General features: G+C 34.3%; 1 protein-coding gene across 6 annotated transcripts in view; it reads left to right on the top strand.

Moving 5' to 3' along the window:
* Positions 1–24,120, top strand: part of prkar1b (protein kinase, cAMP-dependent, regulatory, type I, beta) — a 145,049-nt gene extending 120,929 nt beyond the window's left edge. For 3 of the 6 annotated variants that reach the window (XR_015480050.1, XR_015480049.1, XR_015480051.1), the window contains exons 10-12: positions 19,139–19,220; positions 20,597–21,755; positions 22,369–24,120. Coding sequence is in view for 3 of the 6 variants with exons in the window: in XM_087243345.1 (XP_087099471.1) it covers positions 19,139–19,220; positions 20,597–20,769 (255 nt within the window). In the remaining 3 variants the exon portion in view is untranslated. 6 annotated transcript variants of the gene reach the window in all.
* The last annotated feature ends 3,169 nt before the right edge of the window (positions 24,121–27,289 follow it).

Below are 27,289 nucleotides of genomic sequence, written 5' to 3'. Positions count from 1 at the left end.
GGTTAACTGGCTATATTCTCTTATCGCGTGCAAAGTCACGTTTAAAACGCGACGCGTGCTGCTTTGTTAACGGAGCTCCGTGGACGAGGAGTAGTGTGCGTGTCTGTGTGTGCGTGCGCGCTGTCGTCCGGAGGTGTGTGTGTTTGTGTGTGTGTGTGTGTGTGTGTGTGTGTGTGTGTGTGTGTGTGTGTTTGTGTGTGTGTGCGCGGGCGTTGTCGTCCGGAGCAGGGTTAAGTGCGCGTGTGTGTGTGTGTGTGTGTGTGTGTGTGTGTGCAATATGTGTGTGTGTGTGTCTGTGAAAAGAGCAGAGTGAGAAGCTAGGAGATCTCCGCAACTGTTTTTGGAGTTTTTGCTCAATAAAATAGTTAGTCGTCTGTATTTTCAAGTCAATAGTCTGTATTTACATTGACCCACTGGCAGCTAAAATCCACGCCTACACTATCGAGCGTGTATGAACTGTGATTACTTTATATTGCTGATTAGCTGTTTGGCATTTCACTCTCTCACTGAAGGCAGTCGACCAATCGCAACAGACTGTGATTGGTCCAATCGGCGCAGATTAGCTTCGCGCTAAGGAGGGGTTTGGGAACAAATGAATCACTGGACGATTCATACAGGAGTCGCTGGGATAATTAGGTAAAAATAAATGCAGATTATAAGACCACGAAAGTGTTTTTTGACCTTGCATGCATATTAAACTGTTGTTGGAGACCCTTACAACCAAGATATGACCCTATTTCATGTATAATATGGGCTCTTTAATGATTAATCGAATTAAGGGCCAGAGGGTGGAAACTCACTAACTTGTCCAAATACTTATGAAATATCGTAGGAATTCCCCTGGGGAGTAAATAGTGTAATAACTGTTTCGTTGATTCAGCATGACTAATAAACAGGCAACTATAGAATCATCAAACAGAAGAGTTTATTTCAAACCCTTGACTTTAGTTTTGAGGTAAGTTTGAAGTCAAATCATGTTATTGTATGTTGAACTAAAACGGAAAGGGTTTTTGCGTCTTTAATAATCTGTGACAGTTTGCGTTCATTGAACAGTAAGAATGATTAATAAATCTTTAGTTTCAAAGCCGAAGTGAACCGCCTTCTGGCACACCTCTTCCAACCGGTCCAGGGCCTGAGCCCGATTCAGAGCACTCCCACTTCTCAAACGTTTCAGGAAACGGGCCTTGGCACGGTTCGGATTTTATAGTGTGAGTACATCCTCAAAGGCAGGTGCTTGATCAAATACAAGCACAGTAGCAAAAGATCAAAAGAAAATCAGCACACTTTCACTTTAGCTTTCAAATGTTTTTAATTTCACAACGTTTCGACCTTCATGGTCTTCATTTTTGCTACTGTGATTATATGTTGAACTACCATCGTATTTCATTGAGTCGCAAACATCAGTTGTTATTACCAAATTATAATCATAATATCATTATTGACTGATTAAACCGAATTTTAATTGAATACGTTTTAAATAAGGACTTTTTTCCATGCACTTTAACTCCCGTGTAGTAGACGCTGCTTCATCTAAACCCGCATGCTGGAGGTTTACTACAACTGACTTTACTGACAAAATGTGCATGAAAACCTTCATTAAATCGCCCAGTCCTGCTCTGATTTAACTGAACCTACTGTAATTCCAGGACTGGTTTTGAAACTGTCTGTCCTTGAGTAAGAGAACTTATATAGTGCAGGAAAGATACAAATATAATATTATTGCATTCCTATTTGCCACAATACCACAATTAAAAATGTTTCTGTTTTTTAAAATAGAAAAAGTGTATCCAATGGTTAAATTGTTTTATATATTGTCAACGGACAATTGAATTGTTCATCAAAATTAGTTATAAATCAGTGGACCGATCAGAGGCGGGGCAAGCATTGTAACTATTTGGCATGACAACTTTTTCATTTGATTGCAACATGATGGTCAAAGCGCTGATTTCTAAGTGCTGCATCTCATGTTTTAAACACAAAGTCCTACAAATTATTTTAATGGCAAGGTAAAGATGATACTCTTTTAACACAAACTAGGAATTATTGAAACTCAGAAAAACTTGCACACTTACACTTGCTAATCTTTCTTTTTTTTCCAGATCTTTTTTTAATTTCAATCAGCAACATAACACACTAAAGGAATCCAAAAATGCAAAATAATAACCATCAGAATGCGTCATTATAGTTTATGTAAAAATTACATTGACATTTGCCTTGCTTTATAATAGGGAGCATGTTGCAATGCATTCTGTCATACATGCATTAGACTTTAATGTTGTGTTAATCTGTATTTAAGTGGTTTGTGGCTGTGCTTTGTAATCTTTGAACATTTAAGACTAAAGCACATAACTTTACCTACTTTACAGGACCAACACAATTGAGGATTGTTTTATTAAAACTGCCTCACAAAAACTTTATTGCTCATTCTGGCAATTTACAGCAAACTTAAAAGAGCGAACAGACTGCACTTGGTCACTCCCTGCATTTGAGACATTCTTTTTTTGCATCAAGATACTGTTATATTGGTAACACTTTAAAATAAGGTTCATTAGTTAATGCATTTACTAACATGAACTAATCATGGACAACACTTGTACAGCATTTATTAATCATAATTGAACATTTACTAACGCATTATTAACATTTACTAATGCATTATTCAAGTCCATGCTTGTTAACATAGGTTAATGCATCATGAGTTAACATGAACTAACAATGAACTACTGTATTTTCATTAACTAACGTTAACTAACATGTACAAATAAAGTACTAAATGTGTTGTTCATTGTTTGTTCATGTTAGTAAATGCATTAATTAACATTAACTAATGAACCTTATTGAAAAGTGTGAGCGTTATATTTTTGTTTATAAATATTTAGAATTTAATTGTTTTATTTGTGTGTTTATGGGGATAGTTCACTCAAAAATGAAAATCTGTGATCATTTACTTACCCTTTATTTATTTAAAACCTTTATAAATTTCTTTCTTATGCTGAACACAAAAGAAGATATTTTAAAGAATGCTGAAAACCAGTAGCCATTGACTTCCATAGTATTTGTTTTTCGCACTGTGGAAGTCAATGGTTACAGGTCTTTAGCTTTATTCCAAATATCTTTTTGTGTTAAACAGAAAAAAAAAAAACTTTGACAAGGTTTGGAACCATTTAATAAATAGTGAGTGCAAATAGTAAACACTGAGTACATTTTTTAAATATTTGATTGAACTATCCTTTTAATGGTTTATTACTAGAGACAATTGTAACTTAAAAATAAAGTGTGACCATATTTATTAATCCTTTTTTTTTCTTTTTTAGTTATTGTAGTGCAATAGTGCAAGTTAAACACAGTGAAAATCAGAAATGTCCTGACTACTATATCTAGTTTTTTTTTTATTTATTTTATTTTTTTATAAAGTTGATAATTTTAGAATTACCCTTATAAACCCTTTTAAACAGTGCTCAGTGCTCTATAAAAGACTGCATTATGTGCCCGACCTGGAAACCAGAATACAAAGTTTGTACAGTATGCAGGTATTTTTTACACATATATTTTATATGTATACACACTACCTAACAGTAGTCTTGCCATTGATCCCAGATGTAGAAGAAACAAATAATAACTTGTCTTCTAGTTTATCGCTTGGAAAAGTGGCAAAAGGTAGATGATTCATCTGTTGAACTGCATCACAAACACTGCAGAAGACCTATTGGAACCCGCATGGACCCAAGATTCTCACAGAATCAGTCAAGTTTGGTGAAGCAAAAATCATGGTTTGGGGGTACATTCAGTATGGGGGTGTGCGAGAGATCTGCAGAGTGGATAGCATCAACAGCCTGAGGTATCAAGACATTTGTGCTGCAAATTCTTCAGCAGGATAGCGCTCCTTCTCATACTTCAGCCTCCATATCAAAGTTCCTGAAAGCAAAGAAGGTCAAGGTGCTCCAGGATTGGCCAGCCCAGTCTCCAGACATGAACATTATTGAGCACATCTGGGGTAAGATGAAGGAGGAGGTATTGAAGATGAATCCAAAGAATCTTGATGAACTCTAGGAGTCCTGCAAAAAGGCTTTCTTTGGGATTCCAGATGACTTTATTAATAAGTGATTAGAGTCATTGCAGAGATGTATGGATGCAGTCCTCCAAGCTCAAGGGAGTCATACACAATATTCATTCATCCACTCCACCATGACTGTATTCTATATTGTACATTATTTCCGTTAAGTGACAAAGCAAAGAAAGCACTGTCCTAATTAAATAATTAAAAATCAAGGTATGATCCTATTTTTTTTGGTAAAATAAGTGTAATAGAGGCCTCTCATATACGTTACTACTGATACCAAATGATTAACTAGAAGTCAAGTTATTATTTGTGTTTCTAAAACTTGGATAGGTGACAAGAATTTTGTCAGGTAGCGTATATGCAATGGTATGAAAAAGAATTTGCTCCTTACAGATTTCTCATTTTTTTGCACATCCCTTCTTATGGTGGAGTCATGAACACTCACCTTAACTGAGGCAAATGAGGCCTGCAGTACTTTGGATGTTGTTGTGTGGTCTTTTATGACCTCTTGGATGAGCCGTCGCTGTGCTTGTGGTAGTTTTAGTCTGCTGGCCACTCCTGGAAAGATTTTTTTATTTTTATTTATTTATTTATTTGTTATTGCTGAAAACAGGAAGATATAACAGGACATAAAACATAAAATACAATAGCAATAACTAGGTAACATTGACAAAATTACAGCACAATATGAAACAATGGAAATAACAATACCATTATAAAAAAGAGAGAAAGGAGAAAAAAAAGGAAAGCATTAAAGGTTTTGGCATTTACAAGGGTTAATTCAAGAATACTTATACAAAGATTTTAAGAGCAGAGCAGATTATTCAGTTTTTAAAGCTTTCTTATGAGCCGATCCTAAAATCAACTTTATATAATTCTCCATTTCTTTTAAGAAAACCATAAATGCAGGTTTATAGTTTGAGAATTTACATTTGTGAATGTAAAATTTGCTTAACAAAATCGCTCCTGGGAAGGTTCCATGTTTTTGTTCTGTCATTTGTAGATAAAGGCTCTCACTGTGGTTCGCTGCGGCCTTAAAGATTTAGAAATGGCTTTAAAACTTTTTATTTCTCATTTGTTTTTTAATTCCTTAGGATCTATGCATGGTGTCTACCTTTTGAGGATCTTTTGGTCTACTTCACTCATTTCTGAGCAACATTTCTGTCATGTACAGTAAATGTAACTGCAAAAATCCTGGTTTGGAATAATTTTGTTGTTTGTTAGACTCCAAGAGCAACTGTGATTCGATGCTTCACACATTAACTGATTTCACAACGTAAAACGTTCCAGCATCTTCATTTGGGCCATGCTAAATGGGATGATTTGCGATATGGTTATTTTATTACCCATACAGCTGCAGTCAGACTGTCTTAATCATATGAGAGCATTGGGCCAATTAGAGATCTCTGAGCCAAATTGTTTGCGTTTGTGTTTTCGGGGAATGTGCGTTAAATAGGCTTTCCCACAGATGCCGAAACAATTTGCTGGACATTGTGAGGCTTTTAATTTGATAGCAATGCAAAAGCAACAGCTCGAGGGCATCCCTATGATGTCATGCCTCTGGAGAGCCAAAATCCTGCACATACCAGAACGCTGATCCAGCAGGGTCACACCGAAACTCTCAAAGACCCAGCTCAAGAGCTTTTTAATGAAAAAAAAGTGGAATCTGTCATTATGTACCACATAATTACAGGCACATTCGAATCGGAATGAGATGAAAGCATCTCTGCTGTATTAAAAATTCAAGGTTCTGACTTGCTTCTACATTTTCTCATAGGGTTGCGGCTGTTTGCACATTGAAGTTATTCAGATGTATTATAATGAAAAGCTGATCAAAGCACTTTATTTTATGAATCTTTCATGATTTTTTTTTATCGCATACCAATATATGTATCTTTAGACTGGCAATCTTTTTTGATTTGCAAGTAGTTTATATAAAAAAACTCTTATCAGCCGTATCAAGGACAAGAATCATACGATGACATATTAAAGGGATAGTTCATCCGATAATACATCAAAACCTGTTTCTGTCTTCTGTTTATTGAAATATTTGATAATATTGAATAATTAATAATATTTAATTATTATTTATATTTTATACATATTTTGAAAAATGCTTGCAGCTGGCACCCATTGACCAAAGAAATATATTATCCTATTTAATTCAATTCTATTGATCTTTATTTCTATAGCACTTTTACAATGTAGATTGTGTCAAAGCAGCTTAACAAAGAAGTTATAGTAAATTGAAACTGTGTCAAATTGATTAATGAATTAGAGAAATTAATGACTGACAGCAACCAGCATTCTTCAAAATATCTTCTGTATATCTTGATAAATGATGAGGAAATTAGATTTTTTAATATTCCAAAGGCAAAGCTCTCGATTTACCGGTCAATCTATGTGTTACGATAACCAGCGATCGCTCTCCGGAGATCGCTGGTTTCCACTATAACCATGGACTACACTTCCGCCTTCCTCTGGACTACATATGCATGCTTGCACTTCTCCCAGACATTCACGCCTGCTCACTCATCTAGACTGATTACACTCTCATCACCTGAGGACTTTCAGAGACTGATTAGACACCCTTCATAAGCCATTCATTCACCCATCCAGTTTGCCGAGTCTTGTTCGCTTCTAGTGACATTACAATGCGTTTCTCCTTGTTTGTTTCTCCGTGTCTCGATCCTAGCCTTGTATATCCCTGTTATCCTGTTTAGCCGCCAGCCTTACGACCTATTGCCTGTACCTTGATTACGACTCTGGATTTGCCCGCATATACCTGTTAATACCTGATTTGACCTTTGCTTGCTTGACGTTGAATAAAACCTGCATATTGGATCTTACCTCCAGTTGTGTGCGTCACCCCCGGCGTTACACTATGTTACTACATTAATTTAATGGATCAAAACCTTTTTTTTCTTGCTATGATTTATCGTTTTTCTACACATAACATAATTTGTCCATAACATAGTTGACTAAAAATGCTGAAATGATTTTTAACCTTAAAAGTAAAAAAAAAAAAAGAAATAATAGTTTGTGTTTGGTAAGTACTGAATAATTATAATCATTATTAGATACTGGAAAGAATAGCTGTTTGTAAAGAGTATACATTTCTCAACTTCTTGAAAGGCCAAATGTATTTCCAATTACAGACTCACCAACATATAAGGTTGAATTTTAGACGCCAGCATAAATAAACTAATCAACAATTGCATAAACCGTGAGCTAAAAATTATACACGTCATGTGTGAGAGCAAGAAAGAAATTAAAGGTTACAAATAGTTCTGCCTGGTTATCCCACGAAGGGGTGCAAAAATATGTACGCATAAACATTCACACATCAGTGGAGCAGTAGATGCGTTAGGTAAATTAGATGGCATGGTAAAAAGAGCCGCCCACCCAGACGCCAGCACCAGACTTCGCTGACCGTGAGTAAACCACAAGTCAACAGCATTGGCATCTCGGTTCACCCAAACTCTCAGTGTTTTAGGTGGCCCATTGAGTTTGATGGCCTCAGGTGATAATGGTGGCCTGTATGCATGAGTTACCTAGCTGTAAGCTTGACTGAACAGGAATGCTTGTATTCTAGGCGTTGAATAAGATATTGGCAGAGTGTCTGATTCTTCATATTGGCAGCGAGGCAGTCCCACAGCTGTGGAGCTCCGTAACATAATGCCTTTCCATCAGCAGATGTTCGTACAGTACTTGGATGAGGTGCGCATTCTGTGATTGAAGGAGACGCAGAAAGCAGAAAGGCATAAAATTACAAGAGCTTTATAAGTTACAGGTAAAATTGCAAGATCTGAGCCAGACTTTTACTCTTCAATTTGTTAGCTGCAGAGGTTTTTTTTTATGAGGTTGCATTATACATCATATATAATTGTGGCACTAAAAGCTTTATATGGTTGTTAGGGTGTTGCTGTGCTAATTCTAAACTGTTCAAAGTGTTTTTATCCTATTGTAGCTCGAATTCTAGAACGTGGTGTTTTTTAATTTTTTATTTTTTTTATTTACTACAGCGTTATAAGATATTTGAACACTTTGGGCTTTATTTTAATGATCTACTGTAGGTGCAAAGTCTAAAGCACATGGCACTAAAGCATGAAGGGCATGTCCGAATCCACTTTTGCTATTTTAAGGATGAAAAAAATATGCGCTGACTCCTGGAGCATGGTCTAACAGGGTTGTGCTTATTCTCTTAATAAGTTATGGGTGTGTTTTCAGCATAAACCAATCAGAGTCTCATCTCCCATTCCCTTTAAGTGTCAGTTGCGTCGCGCACCATGGCACATTAGCTATTTACATGGCGGACTTTGTAAGTGGAAAAACTGAATGCTTCACTAGTGAGAAAACAGTTAAACAGACCATCTGCAGTGTGAGGATAAAGAACGAGCCTCCTCCATTCGGCCTCTTTACTTTCTCTTTACTTTTACTCTTTACTCCTTTACATTTGTGGATAAGGAAACAGTGTTGTACACACTCCACTGAAGACATCAATTAGCCTTTATATTTAATGTTGTTTTTTTATGTAAACATTGTGGTGCAAATCGGAAAAATTCGGGTTGGTTTGAAAATAGCAACAAATCGCGCCAAACATGTATGTGTATGATAGGGCCCTTTATGTGGCTGCTAGGGTGTTGCTGTGCTAATTCTAAACCATTTAAGTAGATTTAGCACTATAGTTCGAATTTTTGAATGTGGTGGGTGTGTTGTTTTTGCAATTACTAAAGTGTTTAAGCCATTTTAACACTTCATGTGGTTGCTAGGGTGTTGCTATGCTAATTCTAAACGGTTCTATGTGGTTTTATCACCATGCAGTTTGAATTCTAAAACATAGTGTGTGTTCAACAGTGTCATTTTTGAATGTACTAAAGCGTTAAAAGCCATTTGAACACTTTATTTGGTTGTTAGGGTGTTGCTAAGCAATTTCTAAACTTCTATAATATGGTGGGTGTTCAGTAGAGTGCTGTTATTGGAATTACTCAAGCATTATAAGCCATTTTAACACTTTCTGTGGCTGCTATGCTAATTCTAAACTGCTTTAGGTGGATTTAGTACTTTGGAATTTGAATTCTAGAATGTGGTGAGTGTTCAATAAAGTGCTCTTTTTGGAATTGTTAACATGATATAAACCATTTTAACACTCTCTGTGGTTGCCAGGGTGTTGCTAAGCGATTTCTAAACTGTTATATGTGGATTTAGCTCATTGGAGTTGGAACTCTAAAATCTGGTGGATGTTCAACAGGTTTTTTTTTTTGAGTGTTGTAAACCATTTGAACACTTCATGTGGTTGCCAGGGTGTTGCTATGCTAATTCTAAACTGTTTTAAGTGGATTTAGCACTTTGTAGTTTGAATTCTAGAATGTGGTGGGTGTCTAATAGAGTGCTATTTTTGCAATTACTAAAGTGTTATAAGCCACTTTAACACTTGATGTGGTTTCTAGGGTATTGCTATGCAATTTTTGAAATGTCCTAAATTATTGGTCTAGATGTTCTAAGTGGATTTAGCATTGTGTTATATGGTTTCAGGGATATGGATGTATCTGATATCGTCCACCTTCGTACTGTGTAGTATATTTTAAAAAATGGTATGTAAGCCGAGTAGTAAGAAATGTCATGAAGTACCTGGATGACCTATTACTTCTTCCTCATACTACATAGTTGCTTGGGTGTTGCTATGCAATATATACGTTCTTGAGTAGTTTGACCCTTGAGTTGTTGTTAGACATTAAACTATGTTTCTAGGGAATATACAGCTTTCACTTTGTCCAGAAGGGTTATGAGTGGTTGCTAGGGTGTTGCCAAGTAATTTCTAATGTGTTTTATCACATTTCAACATGATCACCAGAGTGTTTCTATTCAATCTCTAAGGCATTCTGTGTGGGATTTAATACTTTACTACTATGTGTAGTTTGCTGAAGTGTTTTGGGCATTGTTGCTAGGTTGAGGTAAGTTTTGAAAGTCAAATATGTCATAGCACATAAATCTTTATGGTTGCAAACTTTACAGGAGAACTTTCAGTCTTTGAAGAGCCTTGCATAAACACAAGCCTAAGTGTGTTTAGTGAGTGTAGCAGCGGTTAACACAGTGTTTACTATGACACAAGTTAACACCCGGATGTGACTCTGACGGACACTATCCTTGACCCATGATTTTCATACTTGACCTGCTATTTTCAAGTCTTCCTACCAGGATGTTAAGGTCAACAGGGTCAACTGAGTGTTGAAAGCTTCAAAGAGGTCCAGTGGTCCTACAGGACTGATACAGCCATGGGCGGTGGACAGTGATGCGTTATTGAGTACTTCGACAAGTGCTGTTTCAGTCTTCAGCAACACTGAATGAGGACTGGTTTAAATCATGTGTCAGTGTCCAACAGTGTAGACAACAACTCCTTCGAGAACAAACAGGTCTGGTCTGGCGTTTCTCACTGTATGTGGCCTCTGTTAACAGCCTGCTAGCTTTACATTGAGTACACTTCCTTTATTTATTTATCGTTTGTGTGTGACAAAAGGTTTATAGGATAGCTTTAATTGCTGTGTAAGAAATCGGGCTGTTTGAAAACCTCCTCCGCAGTATCTGAAGAACTTTCCAGCACTTATGTTACGTCATTCGAAGCCCACTTGAGTTAGACGGTTCTACCAACTTGTGATGTATTTTCAGCTAAAGGATTTACTATGCTTTTCTCATTGCCTTCTCACTATCCTTCATTGCATAAACACTAAAAACAATTGTTATTTTACAGATGAAAAAGTAAAGAGAAAAGTGTTAATGGTTTTTTAAATGCTACCAGTATTAAAACAGAGCCCTGAAGCACACCAGACCTGATCCCTTAATGCATATATGAACAATATTAGTGGACGTTATTCTAAAGTTGCAACTATTCCTCATTTACTAACAGTTAATAAATGAAGAGTAGTTTCAACTTTAGAATAACGTCCCAATAACATATAAACTATTAAATAATACTTAACAAGTCTTAAGTAAGTAATTTACTAACAGCTTGTTCATGATCTATTACTAATTTATTAGGTATAGTTATAAATCATTAAAATATGAATAATATGAATAAATCTATTGGACATCTATAAGACACAGTTATAAATAAATAACAAACTATAAACTTTTATTTAACATATTATTACTCATTAACTAACAGTTTATTAATGGACTATTAACTAGTTATAACAGATAGTTGTTCTAAAGTGTTACCGTTGATACTGCAGTATATAATATCATAGTTGATCATAGTTGACACTATATACTACCATAGTTGATCATGGTTGATCCTAAATAGTATCATAGTTGATCAAAGTTGTTGATACTATATACTATCATAGTTGATACTATCTATTATCTTGGTTGATCATAGCAGGATACTACAGTATATAGTATCATAGTTGATCATAATTGAAACTATGTATTTAACATAGTTGATCATGGTTGATACTATATAGTATCATAGTTGATTATAGTTGATACTACAGTATATAGTATCATAGTTGATCGTAGTTTATATTATATAGTATCATAGTTAATCATAGTTGATACTATATAGTATCATAGTTGATCATAGTTGATACTATATAGTATCATAGTTGATCATAGTTGATACTATATAGTATCATAGTTGATCATAGTTGATACTATATAGTATCATAGTTGATCATAGTTGATACTATATAGTATCATAGTTGATCATAGTTGATACTATATAGTATCATAGTTGATCATAGTTGAAACTATCTAGCAACATAGTTGATCACTGTAGGATGCTACAGTATATAGTATCATAGTTGATCATGGTTGATACTATATAGTATCATAGTTGATACTAAATACTATCATAGTTGATCATGGTAGGATACTACAGTATATAATATCAAAGTTGATTCTATAAAGTATCATATTATATACTAGTATGATATACTAGATTATAGTTGATTTTATATAGATCCATAGTTAATTATAGTTTATATTATATATTTGATACTATGTATTGTGATGTATTTCAGCTAAAGGATTTCTGATGATTTTGCTGTTGTCCACCCACTTTCCTTTATTGAATAATAAACATTAAAATCCTAATAAAAGTGCATAATGTTTGATATTATCGGGGTGGGGCCAGTTACAGTACAGTACAAATTACTGTTAATTATTATCAACGCCTTTATGTACTATAAATAAAAAATAGTAAATATAAAGTATGCTATATGATGTAAAAAAAAAGAAAATCTCTCTTCTCTTTGTGCCTTCATAAATTGTATTTATTAGAAAATTCATTCATTTTCTTTTTGGCTTAGTTCCTTTATTAATCTGGGGTCACCACAGCAGAATGAACCGCCAAAATATCCAGCATATTTTATACACAGCGGATGCTCTTCCAGCCTCAACCCATCCCTGGAAAAACATTCATACACACACACACACACACACACACACACACACACACACACACACACACACACACACACACACACACACACACACACACACACACACACACACACACCCATATACTACGGTCAATTTTAGCATTTCCAGTTCACCTGTACCACATGTCTTTGGACTGTGGGGAAAACCGGAGGAAACCCACGCAAATACGTGGAGAACATGCAAACTCCACACAGAAATGTCAACTGACCCATTGCACCACTGCGTCGCCTCATTTGAAAATATATATATATATATATATATATATATATATATATATATATATATATATATATATATATATATATATATATGATAAAAATATGTTATTTAAGAGAGTTCATGACGCGATAAAAGCAATAATACTTTTATAACACTTTTATAACATTATTTTAATGCAAAGTGTTAAAAAAAATTAATAAAAAGAAAGTAGTAAAAGAAAGTGCAAGTGGTAAATAAATTGTGCCCAAGCCATCTAACTAAGTCAGCTATTATAAATCCAACCAAATCAGAAGATAAACAAGGCAAGCTTTATTTCATTATGTATTACTGTAGCTTTCACAGATTATTTGTTTACCCCATGACAAGTAATGTGCGCACTGATTAAATAGTGTAAATTTAGATTTCGTCAGGAACTTGGATCATCGTATAGTTCATTGAAGATCTTTAAAATGTGAGTCCAGGCTTTCTCCTTATAATCTATATTACGAATAGAGTACAAATTGTTTCCATTGACATGCAAGGCTTTAAGTGACCTGGAAAAAGAGTCTGTAGATGACCTCTTAACCTGCCACCAACCCCCACATTTGCTCATGAGATACCGGCTTACTCACAATCTGGAGTATAATGAATTTTAATTTTAGTGTAATCACTGTTTCTTTTAAAGCATTATCAAACAGAGGCTTTTAAAACTAAATCAAGATCAATTTCAAGTTAGATTTTTTGTTATTATTTGTTATTTGTTTTTGTTGTTATTTGTTATTTATGTAACTGTGTTTTATTGAAAATTCAGATGAATTCTAATTTTATATCAAGGATATGTAATTATTATTTTGCTAAAAACATATATTGAAATTTTGTGTATTTAAATGTATTAATAAAATAAAAATAATAATAATTATTATTATTATAATAATAATCATTATATTTATATTTAATATTGCCACAGTTGGGTGTAAGCTGTTACTCAGTAACACGTTACTCTATTCTAGTTACATTTTTGAGGAACACATTGATGTAACATTACATTTAAAATTTGTGTAATCTGATTACAGTTACTGAAGTCAATGTAACCGCGTTACTTATGTTACAAATACAGTTTTTGGGAGAAAAAAACCTCACATTTTCCACTGCCATGTCAGTTTATAAGCATGAACTTTTATTGTTGGAGAACATGAGCTGACGTAGTTGCTGATGAGAGTGGTTGCTTCTTCAAGTAGAAATACAGACATTACTTTGATTTCACTGAGCTTAAAAACAAAAATATTGCTGTGAAATGCCGTCTATGTTCAGACTCTAAAGAACTTTCAATTGCTTTTAACTCATCCAGCAACTTCAATGCACAGAAAGCATTCTATGACAATACTTGCCACTAAAGAGGACACCGGCGCCCAAAAACACAGCAGCCCAACTCACAGGCTAAATTCAAATATTTTGTGCAGTATCAGGAGTGAAGGTATCTTCTAAATGCGAAGAGGAGCATAGCTGCTTGTGGGGCCATTCACATATCGTGTCTTTTGCGCACATATATATTGGGAGCGCATTTTGCGCGCACTCGCATTTCCCAGGCGCACTCAGTTAAAAACCGTGAGTCAAGTGTCAAGAACTAACTGAATATTAAATTACTGAAAGAGCTGCAGTATGTTTTGTATGTTTAGTTATATTTTATGTGTTTTATAAGTAACTTCAAAGTAAAGTAATTAGTAATCTGATTACTTTTAACATGAAGTAATTAGCAATGTAATCAGATTACAATTTTCCAGTAGTAGTTAGTAATTTGTAATCTATTACTTTTTAACGTAACTTACCCTACACTTATTATTGCTAAGTGTATATGTTAAAAACAACATATTTGTAATTTGATCATTCATTATTGATAATTATTTGTTAATGCTCATAATAGTTTTAGTAATAATCATAGTTCAACGCTAAAAATACTAGGTATTTATTTATGTTTTGTATATTTACATTTATCATCATAATAATAATTGCATTTACATAATATTTATTTCATAATCATAATTATATTTGTTAATATGCATTTTATATTAACAATTGTTTGTTCATTGTTCATGGTATCTATAAACAACCTGTTAAAATTTTAGCTACAAAGCCAAGGAGCTTTCATCATTGTAACTGTATTCCACAACATAAGTTACTAACATTCGACAGTTTCTTTTTTTATGCTGATGTGTGTTTCATGCATAAAATATTTAATGATCTTGCACCAGCACCTCTCAAACAATGTGTGACTGTCTGTAAGGACCATATAAGACAGACTAGGTCATTGCTTAGAGGTGATTGTTCAGTTGATTTTGGACAATCAGTTTTTTCAGTCAGAGCAGCAGAATGATGGAACAAAATACCAGCGCATGTCAGAGAGAGTACCACTTTTAATCATTTTAAAACTGTTCTTAAAATATTGCTTCAACAATATCAAATATGTAACCACTGACTTGATTTCATTTTAATGATATTGATGTATTGCATGTATTCTATTGTAAGTGTATTATGTATTATTTTTTGCTGTTAAATTTGTTACAACTTCCTGCCCAGGGACTACAGATGTAAAATAGCTTTGTCGTGTTGTACATTGTCCCTGTATAAATAAAATAAATAAATTAATATTAGCGGTAAAAATAATTCAGTAATAAAAATAATTGAGTTTATTTGTGCATTTATTAGTATAGTAATAGTCATCATAATCATAATTGTGATCATTATTACTAAATATTTATATGCTTATAAATATATCATTAATTTGTTTATAATATTTATAATCATTGTAATGATAATTAATATAACAGTATATATTAAATTGGTATATTTAAAACATTTAAGCATGGTTGTGTAATTCATTATTTCTGTATATTACTGATTTTTACCTGTTAATTGTATCCATTAATTATTAGATAATTATTAATCAATATTGTTGTGCTTTGTACTTTATTTTCGGCTGATTAATAGTGTTTTTAGCTTTCAGTGTAACGTTGACTATGAATAGAGAAGCCCTGGCCTGTGAGCCTCGCTCCTTTTACTGCTGTATTGTGGGAAGCGTGTTTGTCCTTGATGTGACAAATGTGACAGAACATGTGTGTGTGTGTGTCTCCCTGTTTATCTTTCTAAATGAGTGTGTGCATTGCATTGTGGGAAGCGCTGCATGCGGTGGAACGCTATAATTGTTGGAAAATCTCAACACTGACAGGCCCAGGTGTGCATTGCATGTGTGTGTGTGTCAGTCTATGACGTGTGTGTGTGTTTTCCGAGTCCCTGAAGCAACATGCAGAGTTGTCTAAATCCTGTACACCTGCAGGCACATAAAGCAAAGAGTCTCACTTTCGCTAATCCTCCTGACGTGTCTCAAACTCGGCGACACCGTGAGCTAGGCTTTTCTCTCCTCTGTTTGCACTTTTCCTCCTCATTAAACCCGCATCTCGCTTATTGGTTCTCTTTTTGCAGTGTGGCAGTCTGACATTGAGGAATATGTTGAGCTACACAACACTCAAGTTAAGAGTTTTGAGAGTCAGATGGAAGAAGAGTGACAAAACTAAAACAGTGTGTATAAAATAAACTCAAGTGGTACCAACGCAGAGCCCTGAGGGACACCAGACTTAAGTCATGTAATAATCATTATTATTTTAGAGGTGAAAAAAGACAGAGAAAAGTTGTTTTATAAATAATAGCATTGCTAAAACAGACCCTTGTGGCACACCAGAACTGATACTATAATGCCTTTCTGAATTATATTAGTGACCTAATATCAATTTATTGCTAGGTACACAGGGATATTTTCAGTTTTGAGTGTCAAATGAAAAAAATGTGTAAATATTTCAGAGAAAAATAGACAAGGATTATTGATTGTGTAAATCCAAAACAGAGCCTTGTGTGACAACAGACTCAATGTCATAATCCATTTCTGAATTATTTTGACCACATACTATAAGTTTATTGCCGAGGAGCACAAGGCAATTTTGAGTTTTGAGAATCAGATGAAGAAAAAAAATACAGATGTTTCTGTTTGTTTTTTAAAATGCAAGAGGTACAAAAACCAAGCCAGGCTCGTTGCAGATATGTACCTAGGTCTACATTTCTGGGGACAGCAAAATACATAACTAGAGGTACGTCTGCTCGCACTTTTTGATGATCTCAAATTTGTCTCACTTGTATTCTCACGCAAATCCACCAGATGGCGCAATATAAACTTCAGCCAACCAGGGGTGCATTTGTTAGCCAACTAAGGTCGCAAGTTCTGTTACAAACATCGTTTGTTGATTTGGTGTTTCCCAAATCCATCGTTCCAACGAACATTCGCAAATTGCGTCACAAACTTGTACACTTGCAACTACACCTCTAGAGCTGTAGTTGAAAACATAATTCCTGCTTGTGTTCTATTCCCAGTTATCCCCCCTATGCCCTATTCATTTACAACATTCCAACATTTATACTTGGAATGATTTAAAAAACATAATGATAATAAAGTCTTAGATGTAATTTGCTTATTTTTTACAGTTCAGTTTTAGCAATCCTAATATTGATAAATGCGTTCTCTTTGTAGTGCACTTTGAAAATATTTGTCATTTTGAACACAGTCATGGCTCATGGCGAAAGCTAGACCTATTATTTAAAAGTGGATTTTACGTTACTTTCCAAAGCTTGTGAAAACAAAAATACGTTAATGGTTTTAGTTTATTGTAGCTTATTTATTAATAATCTGTACTGTATATGACATGTGTAACGACCCGGGGGGGGGGGAGTGACAGAGACAACTGGAGGTAAGATCCAATATGCAGGTTTATTCAGCGTCAGGCAAGCAGTGGTCATACAGGTGCAAACGGGTATATACAGGCAAATCCAGAATTGTCGTCAATATAACAGGCAATAGGTCTAAAGGCAGGTGGCTAAACAGGATAACAAGGAATGCAAGGCTAGGGTCTAAACACGGATAAACAAGACAGGGAGAAACGTGTTGTAATGTCACTATGTAGCAAACAAGACTCGGCAAACTAGAAGGGTGAAAGAGTGGCTTATGAATGGTTTGTATAAGTCTCTGACAAGGTTCAGCTGGTGAGTGTAATCAAGCTAGATGTGTGAGCATGGGTGTCTGAGAGAAGTGCATGTATGAAAATGTAGTCCAGGAAATGCGGAAGTGTAGTCCTGAAGTTCGTGTGAGAACCAGCGATCTCTGAAGAGCGATCGCTGGTTGTGTGACAACATGGGCCTGTCGGTTAGAACACTTCTGAAGTGGTTTATGTGTCAAACTGTAAAAGTAAACTTTTAAATAAACAAATAAATAAATAAGATTAAAAATAAATAAACAATATCATGCTTAATAATAAGAAAAATAATTCCAAAATTATAGCCATTAACTATTTATATGATTTATATATGAGATTAGAATAGAATTTTAGAATGGAATAAAGTATATTCTCAATAATATTTGTAAAGGAAACATCGACCCTATATGTGCCGTTTACATATACATATTTATTATTACGGAATATATATTAATATGGAAAATAAGTGTATGTTTTTACCAAAAGTAATAGTTTTTTTTATGCGTGTGCATGTATAAACAACGTAATTTGCACAAAAAAGTATGGGGTTTTTCTCTAAAAAAGTCGTTACTCCACCCCGATTAGAGCGTCATTATGGACGTTTTACGCTATAACTAAACTGGATAAAATGATGGATCGGCGACAAATCAATTACTGTTTTGGGAAACATTCGTCACTCGTCACTTCCCAAATGATGCATCGTACTATGTCAGTTCAGCCACAAGTTATGTCGTTGTTTGGGAAACGCATCCCTGGCCAGCTTGCTGTCAACTGACTGACTGCACGACCCACCCACCCCCTTCTCTAAACCCAACCGATAGTGTCTTCGAAAGCGATCTAGAAAAAGAAAAGCCATCATGGCCACGTGATTTCACCACGTTTTCAACCTGTTGCTCATTTCTTTGTTTATTTTATTTATTTTTTTGCTTTTGTTTTACTTGGTTTCTGGAAACGTTATTCGCCAGACTCGAACTGTCGTCGTAGTCAGTTCTGCTCCACATTTCAAGTACACCCATGTACATGGCAAATTGGTAACACTGGAAAAGCCATCCATATGGAGGAAAGCAGTTAACGATAGCATGAAAAGGAACAGAAACCTTCACACCGCCCGCAGTATTCGTTTTAAAGGTGAAATGCAGCCAGACAGACCTCTGGCTACATAATTTGTGCTCTCCAGAAATGAAGACAGGGGTACATATCCACAATGAGCCTGTGTTGACAAAAACAGAGCTCTGAGGGACACCAGACCAGATGCCTTATGCCTTTGCTTTATTATTTTCACAAGCTAGTATCAGTTACTAGCATGTATGCACTGTGATATGTAATCAAAATCCATTATAAACCTGCATCTTTTTGTTTCTCTTTCCAGGGTACGGCGTCTGTTCTGCAGCGCAGGTCTGATAACGAGGAATACGTTGAAGTGGGCCGCCTGGGTCCATCAGACTACTTCGGTGAGTGTTGCGAGGATCTGCAGAGCCTTGTAAATAACAGAACAGAAGTGCCTGCGCCAGACAGGAAGAGTAGATTTCCTAACAGGTGGCAGTTCGTCATGTGCAGGGCTTGCAGAATGTAGATCTGTGCGCTTGTTTACTGTCAGTGCGGTTTCCACTGCTGCACCGCAAGCACACTGAGCTTTAGATTATCACACGACATGGAGAATATAGAAATATTTACATTATATAGCCAGCTACTGCTCTTTGTCTTAGAGCTGTATAAGGTAAAAGTGTTGAGTTTGTGTAATCAGCACACAGCAAAGAGAGTGAATTTTAACAGATGGCTGCTTGAAGATGAAGTGCAGCACTGGTGTCACAAAACAAAAATGGTAAAAACAGTATTTGTCTCGACATCTTTTTTTTCCTGAGCACTCCTCCATCTGCAATTGATTGGCCAATGAGAATGTTGAGCTGTTTAAATATGCAAAAGGCTTAATTTTACTAGTATCTGTATAGTAAGAGAAATAGGACAGACTGTTTTTATTCATTTATTTATTTTTCTTCAGCTTAGTCCCTTATATATGAGGGGTCGCCACAGCAGAAAGAACTGCAAACTTTTCCGGCATGTTTTACACAGCGGATTCCCTTTCAGTCGCAACCCAGTACTAGGAAATACCCATACACTCTCACACTCATACACTACAGCCAATTTAGTTAATCCAATTCAATTATATCACATGTCTTTGGACTGTGGGGGAAACAGGAGCACCTGCATATATTCCTATATTATATATACATACATAAGTCAGAATTATTAGATTATCAGAATTAATTTTTTTTATTTATTTTTTTTATATTTCCCAAATTATGTTTAACAGAGCAAGGAAATTTTCACAGTATGTCTGATAATATTTATTCTTCTGGAGAAAGTCTTGTTTGTTTTATTTCTGCTAGAATAAAAGCAGTTTTAAATAAAAAAAAAAAATTAAGGTCAAAATTATTAGCCCCTTTAAGCTAAATTTTTTTCGACAGTCGACGTAACAAACCATCGTTATACAATAACTTGCCTAATTACCATAACCTGCCTAGTTAACCTAATTAAGCCTTTTAATGTCACTTTAAGCTGTATAGAAGTGTCTTGAAAAATATCTAGTCAAATATGATGTACTGTCATCATGGCAAAGATAAAATAAATCAGTTATTAGAAATGAGTTATTAAAACTATTATGATTAGAAATGTGTTAAAATAAATCTGCTCTCCATTAATCAGAAATCGAGGGAAAAATAAACAGCAGGGCTAATAACTCAGGGGGGCTAATAATTCTGACTTCAACTGTATGTCTGCTTTGAGGAAGTCATTTGTCTAACTCGTGTGTGTTGTTTTATTTGTACAGGTGAGATAGCGCTGCTGCTGAACAGACCCCGTGCAGCAACAGTCGTGGCCAGAGGTCCACTCAAGTGTGTGAAGTTGGACCGTCCGCGTTTCGAGCGCGTCCTCGGGCCCTGCTCTGAGATCCTCAAGAGGAACATCCAGAGATATAACAGCTTCATTTCTCTCACAGTCTAACCCGGCCGTCTGAAACGCGTTGCCGTCAGGTTATCCGGGTGCCTGGTTGCATAAAATAACGTGACGTTCTCCACCAGTTCTGCTTAAATCATTAGCTTCAGTATTGCTGAGTTGTTCAGAATGGATTCAGCAGTAGATAATAAAAACGACTTCTTTTATGCAGCCAAGCATTCAGTTTTTACTTTTTTGCCAGAAGCACAAGTGCTCCACCTGCTTTTTTTTCCCCTTTGTGTGATTTTTCTTACTGTATGTGCACTTTGAATTTGACCTATGTCGCCACAAAGCTTTATTTCTGCAGATTAGGAGAGGAAATGAGGTGCCCATATGGACTGATAAGAAACATCTTCATGTGGCATGTGAAAAAAGTCCTACAAAATGTGATGCATGCAGACCAGAGATGCATTTTGTTCACTTGCCATTCAGATTCTGCGTCGAAGAGGAAGGTAACAGTACAGATGGCACAAGTATATAAATATGTTTACACAGAGGAAGGAGTGTTTATGTTTTTGTTCTTCAGCTTCTGCCTTTTAGCTGTGTGTTTTTTGCGTGCCGTGTTTAATCCTGCGTGGGTCAGAATTGGAGATCCTCTGTTTATTGAAATCTGTTTATTGAAAGCGATTTTGCCGTTCTATATCTTCTTGGCTGTTTCATCCACCCTGAACATTCTGAGTTGTGCTTCTACAGCTGGAATTAATGGGAGGGGGTTTGTTACATTTTAAGACACGAGTTTTAATATAGAACTGCTATAAAAGCGGTTTTCATTGGGAGTCTTAATGTGTTTTAAGAGCTGAATCTGTATGATGTTGCTTTTCTTTTCTTTTTTTCGTTCTTCAAAATGCAATTGTATTACACACACGCACACACGTCCCCCAGGCCATGTTTGGGTGAAGCTCAGCTCATGAAAGCTGTCAAGAACATGTCCAGGTCATATTTCACCCCAAAAGAAGAAAAAGAGGATACAAACGCACATACACAATCTGACAAAAGTCTTGTCGTCGATCTCAGTTGTAAGAGCAACAAATAATAACTTGACTTCTAGTTGATCGTTTGGAAAAGTGGCAGAAGGTCGAATTTTCAGCTGAATCATCTGTTGAACTGCATCCCAATCATCACAAATACATGAAATCAAAGAAGGTCAAGATGCTCCAGGATTGGCCAGCCCAGTCACCAGACATGAACATTATTAAGCATGTATCCAAAGTATCTTGATGAACTCTGGGAGTCCTGTAAGAACGCTTTCTTTGCCATTCCAGATGACTTTATTAATTAGTAATTTGAGTCATTGCAGAGATGTATGGATGCAGTCCTCCAAGATCATGGGAGACATACACAGTATTCATTCTTCTTCCACTGCAGCATGGCTTTATATTCTATACTGGACAATGTTTCTGTTCAATGACAACACTTTTTTTCTAAGCAAAGTCAGACGTTATTGTCCTAATTAAATAATTAAAAATCAAGACATGATTATATTTTATTTTGATAAAATAATCATATTCTAGACGCCTTTTTCTTTCATATAAGCCACTTCTGACAGCAAATGATCAACTAGAAGTCAAGTTATTGTTTGTTGTTCCTAAAACTTGGATAGGCGACAAGATTTTTGTCAGGTAGTGTATATACATAAATAGCATATAGGCTTTATGTACATGTGTATTCATAAAGCCTATTTTTAAGACCATTGAGATTTTGGGTTGTGTTGTGTTTATTGTACTACTGTACTTTTATTTTAGCTGATTTTAGTTTAAAAAAAAAAAAAGCATTATTGTTACTGTAAAATGGAAAATAAAAATAATAATTGGTAATAATGAAAGTTGCAATAAATGTGGAAAAAGAAATGAAAATTAGATTTTTTTTCATGGTACATTATTAATAACATGGAAGAGAAGTGTATCCAGGTGTCACGAAAATAACACTAAAAATAGGTGTAAATGTATTTATGAAAAAAAGAATGCTATATTGGACTGAAGTATGACTTCACTGCGCAATTTACCATTTTATTATGAAGTAAAATTGTATATATTTAAAAAAAATTATTAGAAATGATAAACTGAAAAAAAATAACAACAATAATTAAAATTACAATTAATACCCCAGCTGCCGGAAATAAACCGTAAAATTACAGATTTTTTTTTTACATGTATTATTTCTTTTAAATATTATTTAATATTTCCTCTAACGTCTGGGCTACTAATTTTTGAGCCATTATCATAATTAGAATCGTTAAGCATCCTATAGAATATAACAATTTAAATGAGAGATTTGTAAGGGGTGTACTTGATGTAAGAATTATTAGCCTCCCTTTGAATTATTACTATTTTTAATATTTCCCAAATGATGTTTAACAGAGCAGGGAATTTTTTACAGAAGGTTTTATAATATGTTTTTTCTTCTAAAGAAAGTCTTTTTGTTTTATTTCGGCTAGAATAAAAGCAGTTTAAATTTTTTAAACACCATTTTATGGTCAATATTATTAGCCACCTTAAGCTATATATGTTTTTTGATAGTCTACAGAACAAACCATTGTTAAACAATGACTTGCCTAATAACCCTGACTTGCCTAATTACCCTAATTAACCTGGTTAAGCCTTTAAATTTCACTTTAAGCTGAATACAAGTGTCTTGAAAAAATCTAGTCAAATATTATGTACTGTCATCATGGCAAAGATTAAAGACTAGATGTTAAAACTTATATTTAGAAATGTGTTTAAAAAATCTCTCAATTAAACAGAAATTGGGGAAAACAATATACAAGGGGGCTAAACATTCTGAGCGCTATATATAGTTTAATTATAAGATAATGAAAGCTTAAAGTAAAACAGCCCCAGAATGGGCTCAATTTTGGGGTGAAATATGAACTCTGTGTGAGTGTTTACTATGAAGTACTGATGGACATGTTTAAAAACTGATCAGATATGACAAAACAAACATAATTTTAAAAGAATAATGATAATATGAATTACAATAAATAAATAAATGGAAATTTGACAATATTTGATACAGTATTGAGAAGAAGGCAGAGAAATGAACACATTTACCATGAAACAATTTTTAAAAAGCTCATCAAAAATCTCAAATATAGGATGAAATGTATGTAGGTATAAACGATATATAATTCAGATATCGAGCCGGAATGTGACTTTTGTGTGAGATCCAGTCATTTTTCAGCAGGTTATGAGACGATTGCTGTTTGTTTTATTAATGAATGATTTAATCTGAGTGATTTTGGAAGAAGAGATTGTGCATGCTTTGTTTCTACCGAACACAAACACACACACACACACTGATTTTTGCACACATTCTGTGACTTTAATCTTCAGGCCAATAAAGAGAAGCTTCTGAACACCACAAGGAGTGTGTTGTGGCTGTTTGATGCATGCGCTCGGTCTGTTTGATGTGTGTGAGATCACCTTATCAGTCTTGCTGTGTTTGCCTCCGCTTCACCCCGGATCTTACTCTGTTTCTTTCTCTCTGCCAGTCAGATGTCAGCTTGTGTTGTCAGAGGAAGGAGAGGCCGAGCAGATTAAACTCCAGCTTTTGGCTTTGACACATTCCATCTGATCTTAACTACACTAAATCAACTGGGGAATGTACTCAAGCCTGCCACTCAACCGCTTCAAACACACACACACACACACACACATACACACACACACAAATGCTTCATTATAGACTGCAATCGACAGCATTTTTGTTGTTACTATTTGTATACTTGTACAGTTTTTTCATTGATTGTGATTTTATTATTTTATTATTATTTTTATATTTCTTTCTGTTGTTACTAAGTCTAAATATAATCATTACGTACGTTTATTATATTTTTTACTAATCAATTGCTTTGGGCATTTTTCAATATACTTTCTACTATAAATACTATATAATACTATATAATATTTATAATTTTATTAGTAATCATTTTTTTTTGTGTTTATATATATATATATATATATATATATATATATATATATATGTATATATGTATATATTAGGGTTGGGCATCTAAGCTATAATGCCGATCCGATACGCATCTCGATACAAAGAATACGATCCGATATATTAGCGATGCATTTGTGACATATTGCGATGCAACACGATACGATTCACACCCATATCACGATACGATGCGATATTTCAGCACTAACTAATTAGATCAAGTTTATGAGATGATGTGAAAGAGGATGCTGTGCCATTGAATGAGTTTGATTATTTATAAACCAAGCAAAACCAAGACTTTTTTACAAACTGGCTCTTCTCTCAGAGCCAGAGTGTCAGTTTACAGTAGAGGGCCATTTTAGAACATATAGCACATATTATTTAAGTATTTTCAAGATAAACAGAATGTATAAGTGCAAAATATATTAAAAAAATATGTATATATTTGCACTCTTTCAACATAAATAAATTTAGCATTGCACAACAAGAATTGTGATTTAACTTTTCAACTATGAAAACAAGTTTTACAAAGATATATTTTGCCACTGATTATTCAAAACTTAAGGTTGTGAACTAGCAGTGTTATGCTGCTTTGAAACATCACTGTCACTGTAAATAACAGGCTAATAAAAATATAACAAACCAGCAATCTTCTTGCTGTGAGGTGGTCAAACTACCCACTGTGCCACCGTGACACCCAATTATTTTTATCATTATTATTATTAATATTATCATTATTATAATTAAATAAAAATTAACAGGAGGAGGTGTTTAAAACCTTCGTTCTCCGTGACACTAGGCTGAATATCTTTGCAGATGAACAATGCAATAGCATTCGTTATTGGCGTAGAGCGAGCAGAACTGTTGCGCATGGAAAAAAAAACTTGCAATGCTTTTCTCACCACTTTTGGAGCTGGTTGAAGCAGTGCGAAAGCCGGGGATGCAGAAACACTGGAAGATGCTTCCACAACAACACCGTGGCGCCGCTTCAAGTGAGATTTCAGATTAGTCGTACTGCCCGCGTATTTTACAGATGCGCGGCACATTTTGCAAATTGCATCTGTCCTGTCATGTCGTCCATCCTTAAATCCATAATGTTGCTTGCCATACTTTAGATTTAAAACTCAGTGGGGAATAAAATGTTTGTTTTGCTTCTCGCGCTTTCTGAGGGCGCTCCACTAGCTTCATCCGCACACCTGATACACTGAGTTGTAGTGTGTGCACATCCGCAAATCCGTTGCTAAGGCTTACTTTATGTAGGTCGATTAAATTATGCGCCAAAAACAGGTTGACAACACTTGTTAATAAATAAAAAAATACATTCTATATTAAAAATATAAGCTGTATCTCGGAAAAATCGATGCATCTCGCAAAAACCGATGCATCTCGATTTGCTTCCAAAATTTCATTCATCCTCTGCTGCTCAACCGATGCACTCGCATCGTGAACGCGCATAACCGCGTATCGATACATATCGGTTAATCTTCCCATCCCTAGTATATATATATATATATATATATATATATATATATATACATATATACAGACAGACAGACAGACAGACAGACAGACAGTCAGACAGACAGACAGACAGACAGACAGACAGACAGACAGACAGACAGATAGATAGATAGATAGATAGATAGATAGATAGATAGATAGATAGATAGATAGATAGATAGATAGATAGATAGATAGACAGACAAATGAATGTACATTTTAAAAATATATAAACAAAATAATGTATTTTCTTTATTTGGTTCATGATTTTATTCAAATTTACCATTTCAATTTACATTTTTATTTTTATTTTGCTGTTTATCTTCATTTACAATCATTTAATCTTTTCATTTTATGCATATTAATTGTTAAATGTAATTTTATTTAGAAATTGGACTAATTTTGTTATTTAAGTTTCTTTTTTTATTAATTCTTTTGTCAATAATACCTATATATATATATATATATATATATATATATATATATATATATATATATATATATATATATATATATATATATAATATATATATATATATATATATATATATATATATATATAGTTATTATTAGCCCCCATTTGACTTTTTTGTCTTTTTGACATATTTCCAAATTATGTTTAACAGAGCAGAGAAATTTTCACAGTATGTCTGATAATATGTAGAAAGTCTTTTTGTTTTATTTTGGCTAGAATAAAAGCAGTTTTTAATTTTTTAAACACAATTTTAAGGACAAAATTATTAGCCCATTTAAGCTATATAATATTTAATTATTATTTTTATTTTATTATGAATTTTTATTATGATTTTTGTTATTTTTGATTTACTGAAATATAGCTTTGTGCTTTTTTAAAAAATACAGTCTGACAAATTACTTTTGATTTTTTTCTTGACTTTATTCAATTGTACCATTTCGATTTAAAAAAATCCATCTTCAATAATTACAAATATTAATTTTAAGTGTATTAATTCTTAAAGCAAGGCAAGTTTCTTTATAAAGCACATTTCATACACGGTGGCAATTCTAAGTGCTTTACATAAACCGGTTTAAAAGAGAAAAGCATAAGAAAGTAAAAACAAATAATAAC

The sequence above is a fragment of the Danio rerio genome, chromosome 3, assembly GCF_052040795.2.
Source record: "Danio rerio strain M-AB ecotype USA chromosome 3, GRCz13ab, whole genome shotgun sequence".
NCBI classification, from domain to species: domain Eukaryota; kingdom Metazoa; phylum Chordata; class Actinopteri; order Cypriniformes; family Danionidae; genus Danio; species Danio rerio.
The sequence above is the reverse complement of the archived record's forward strand: the minus strand, read 5'-3'. Positions and strand labels throughout refer to the sequence as shown.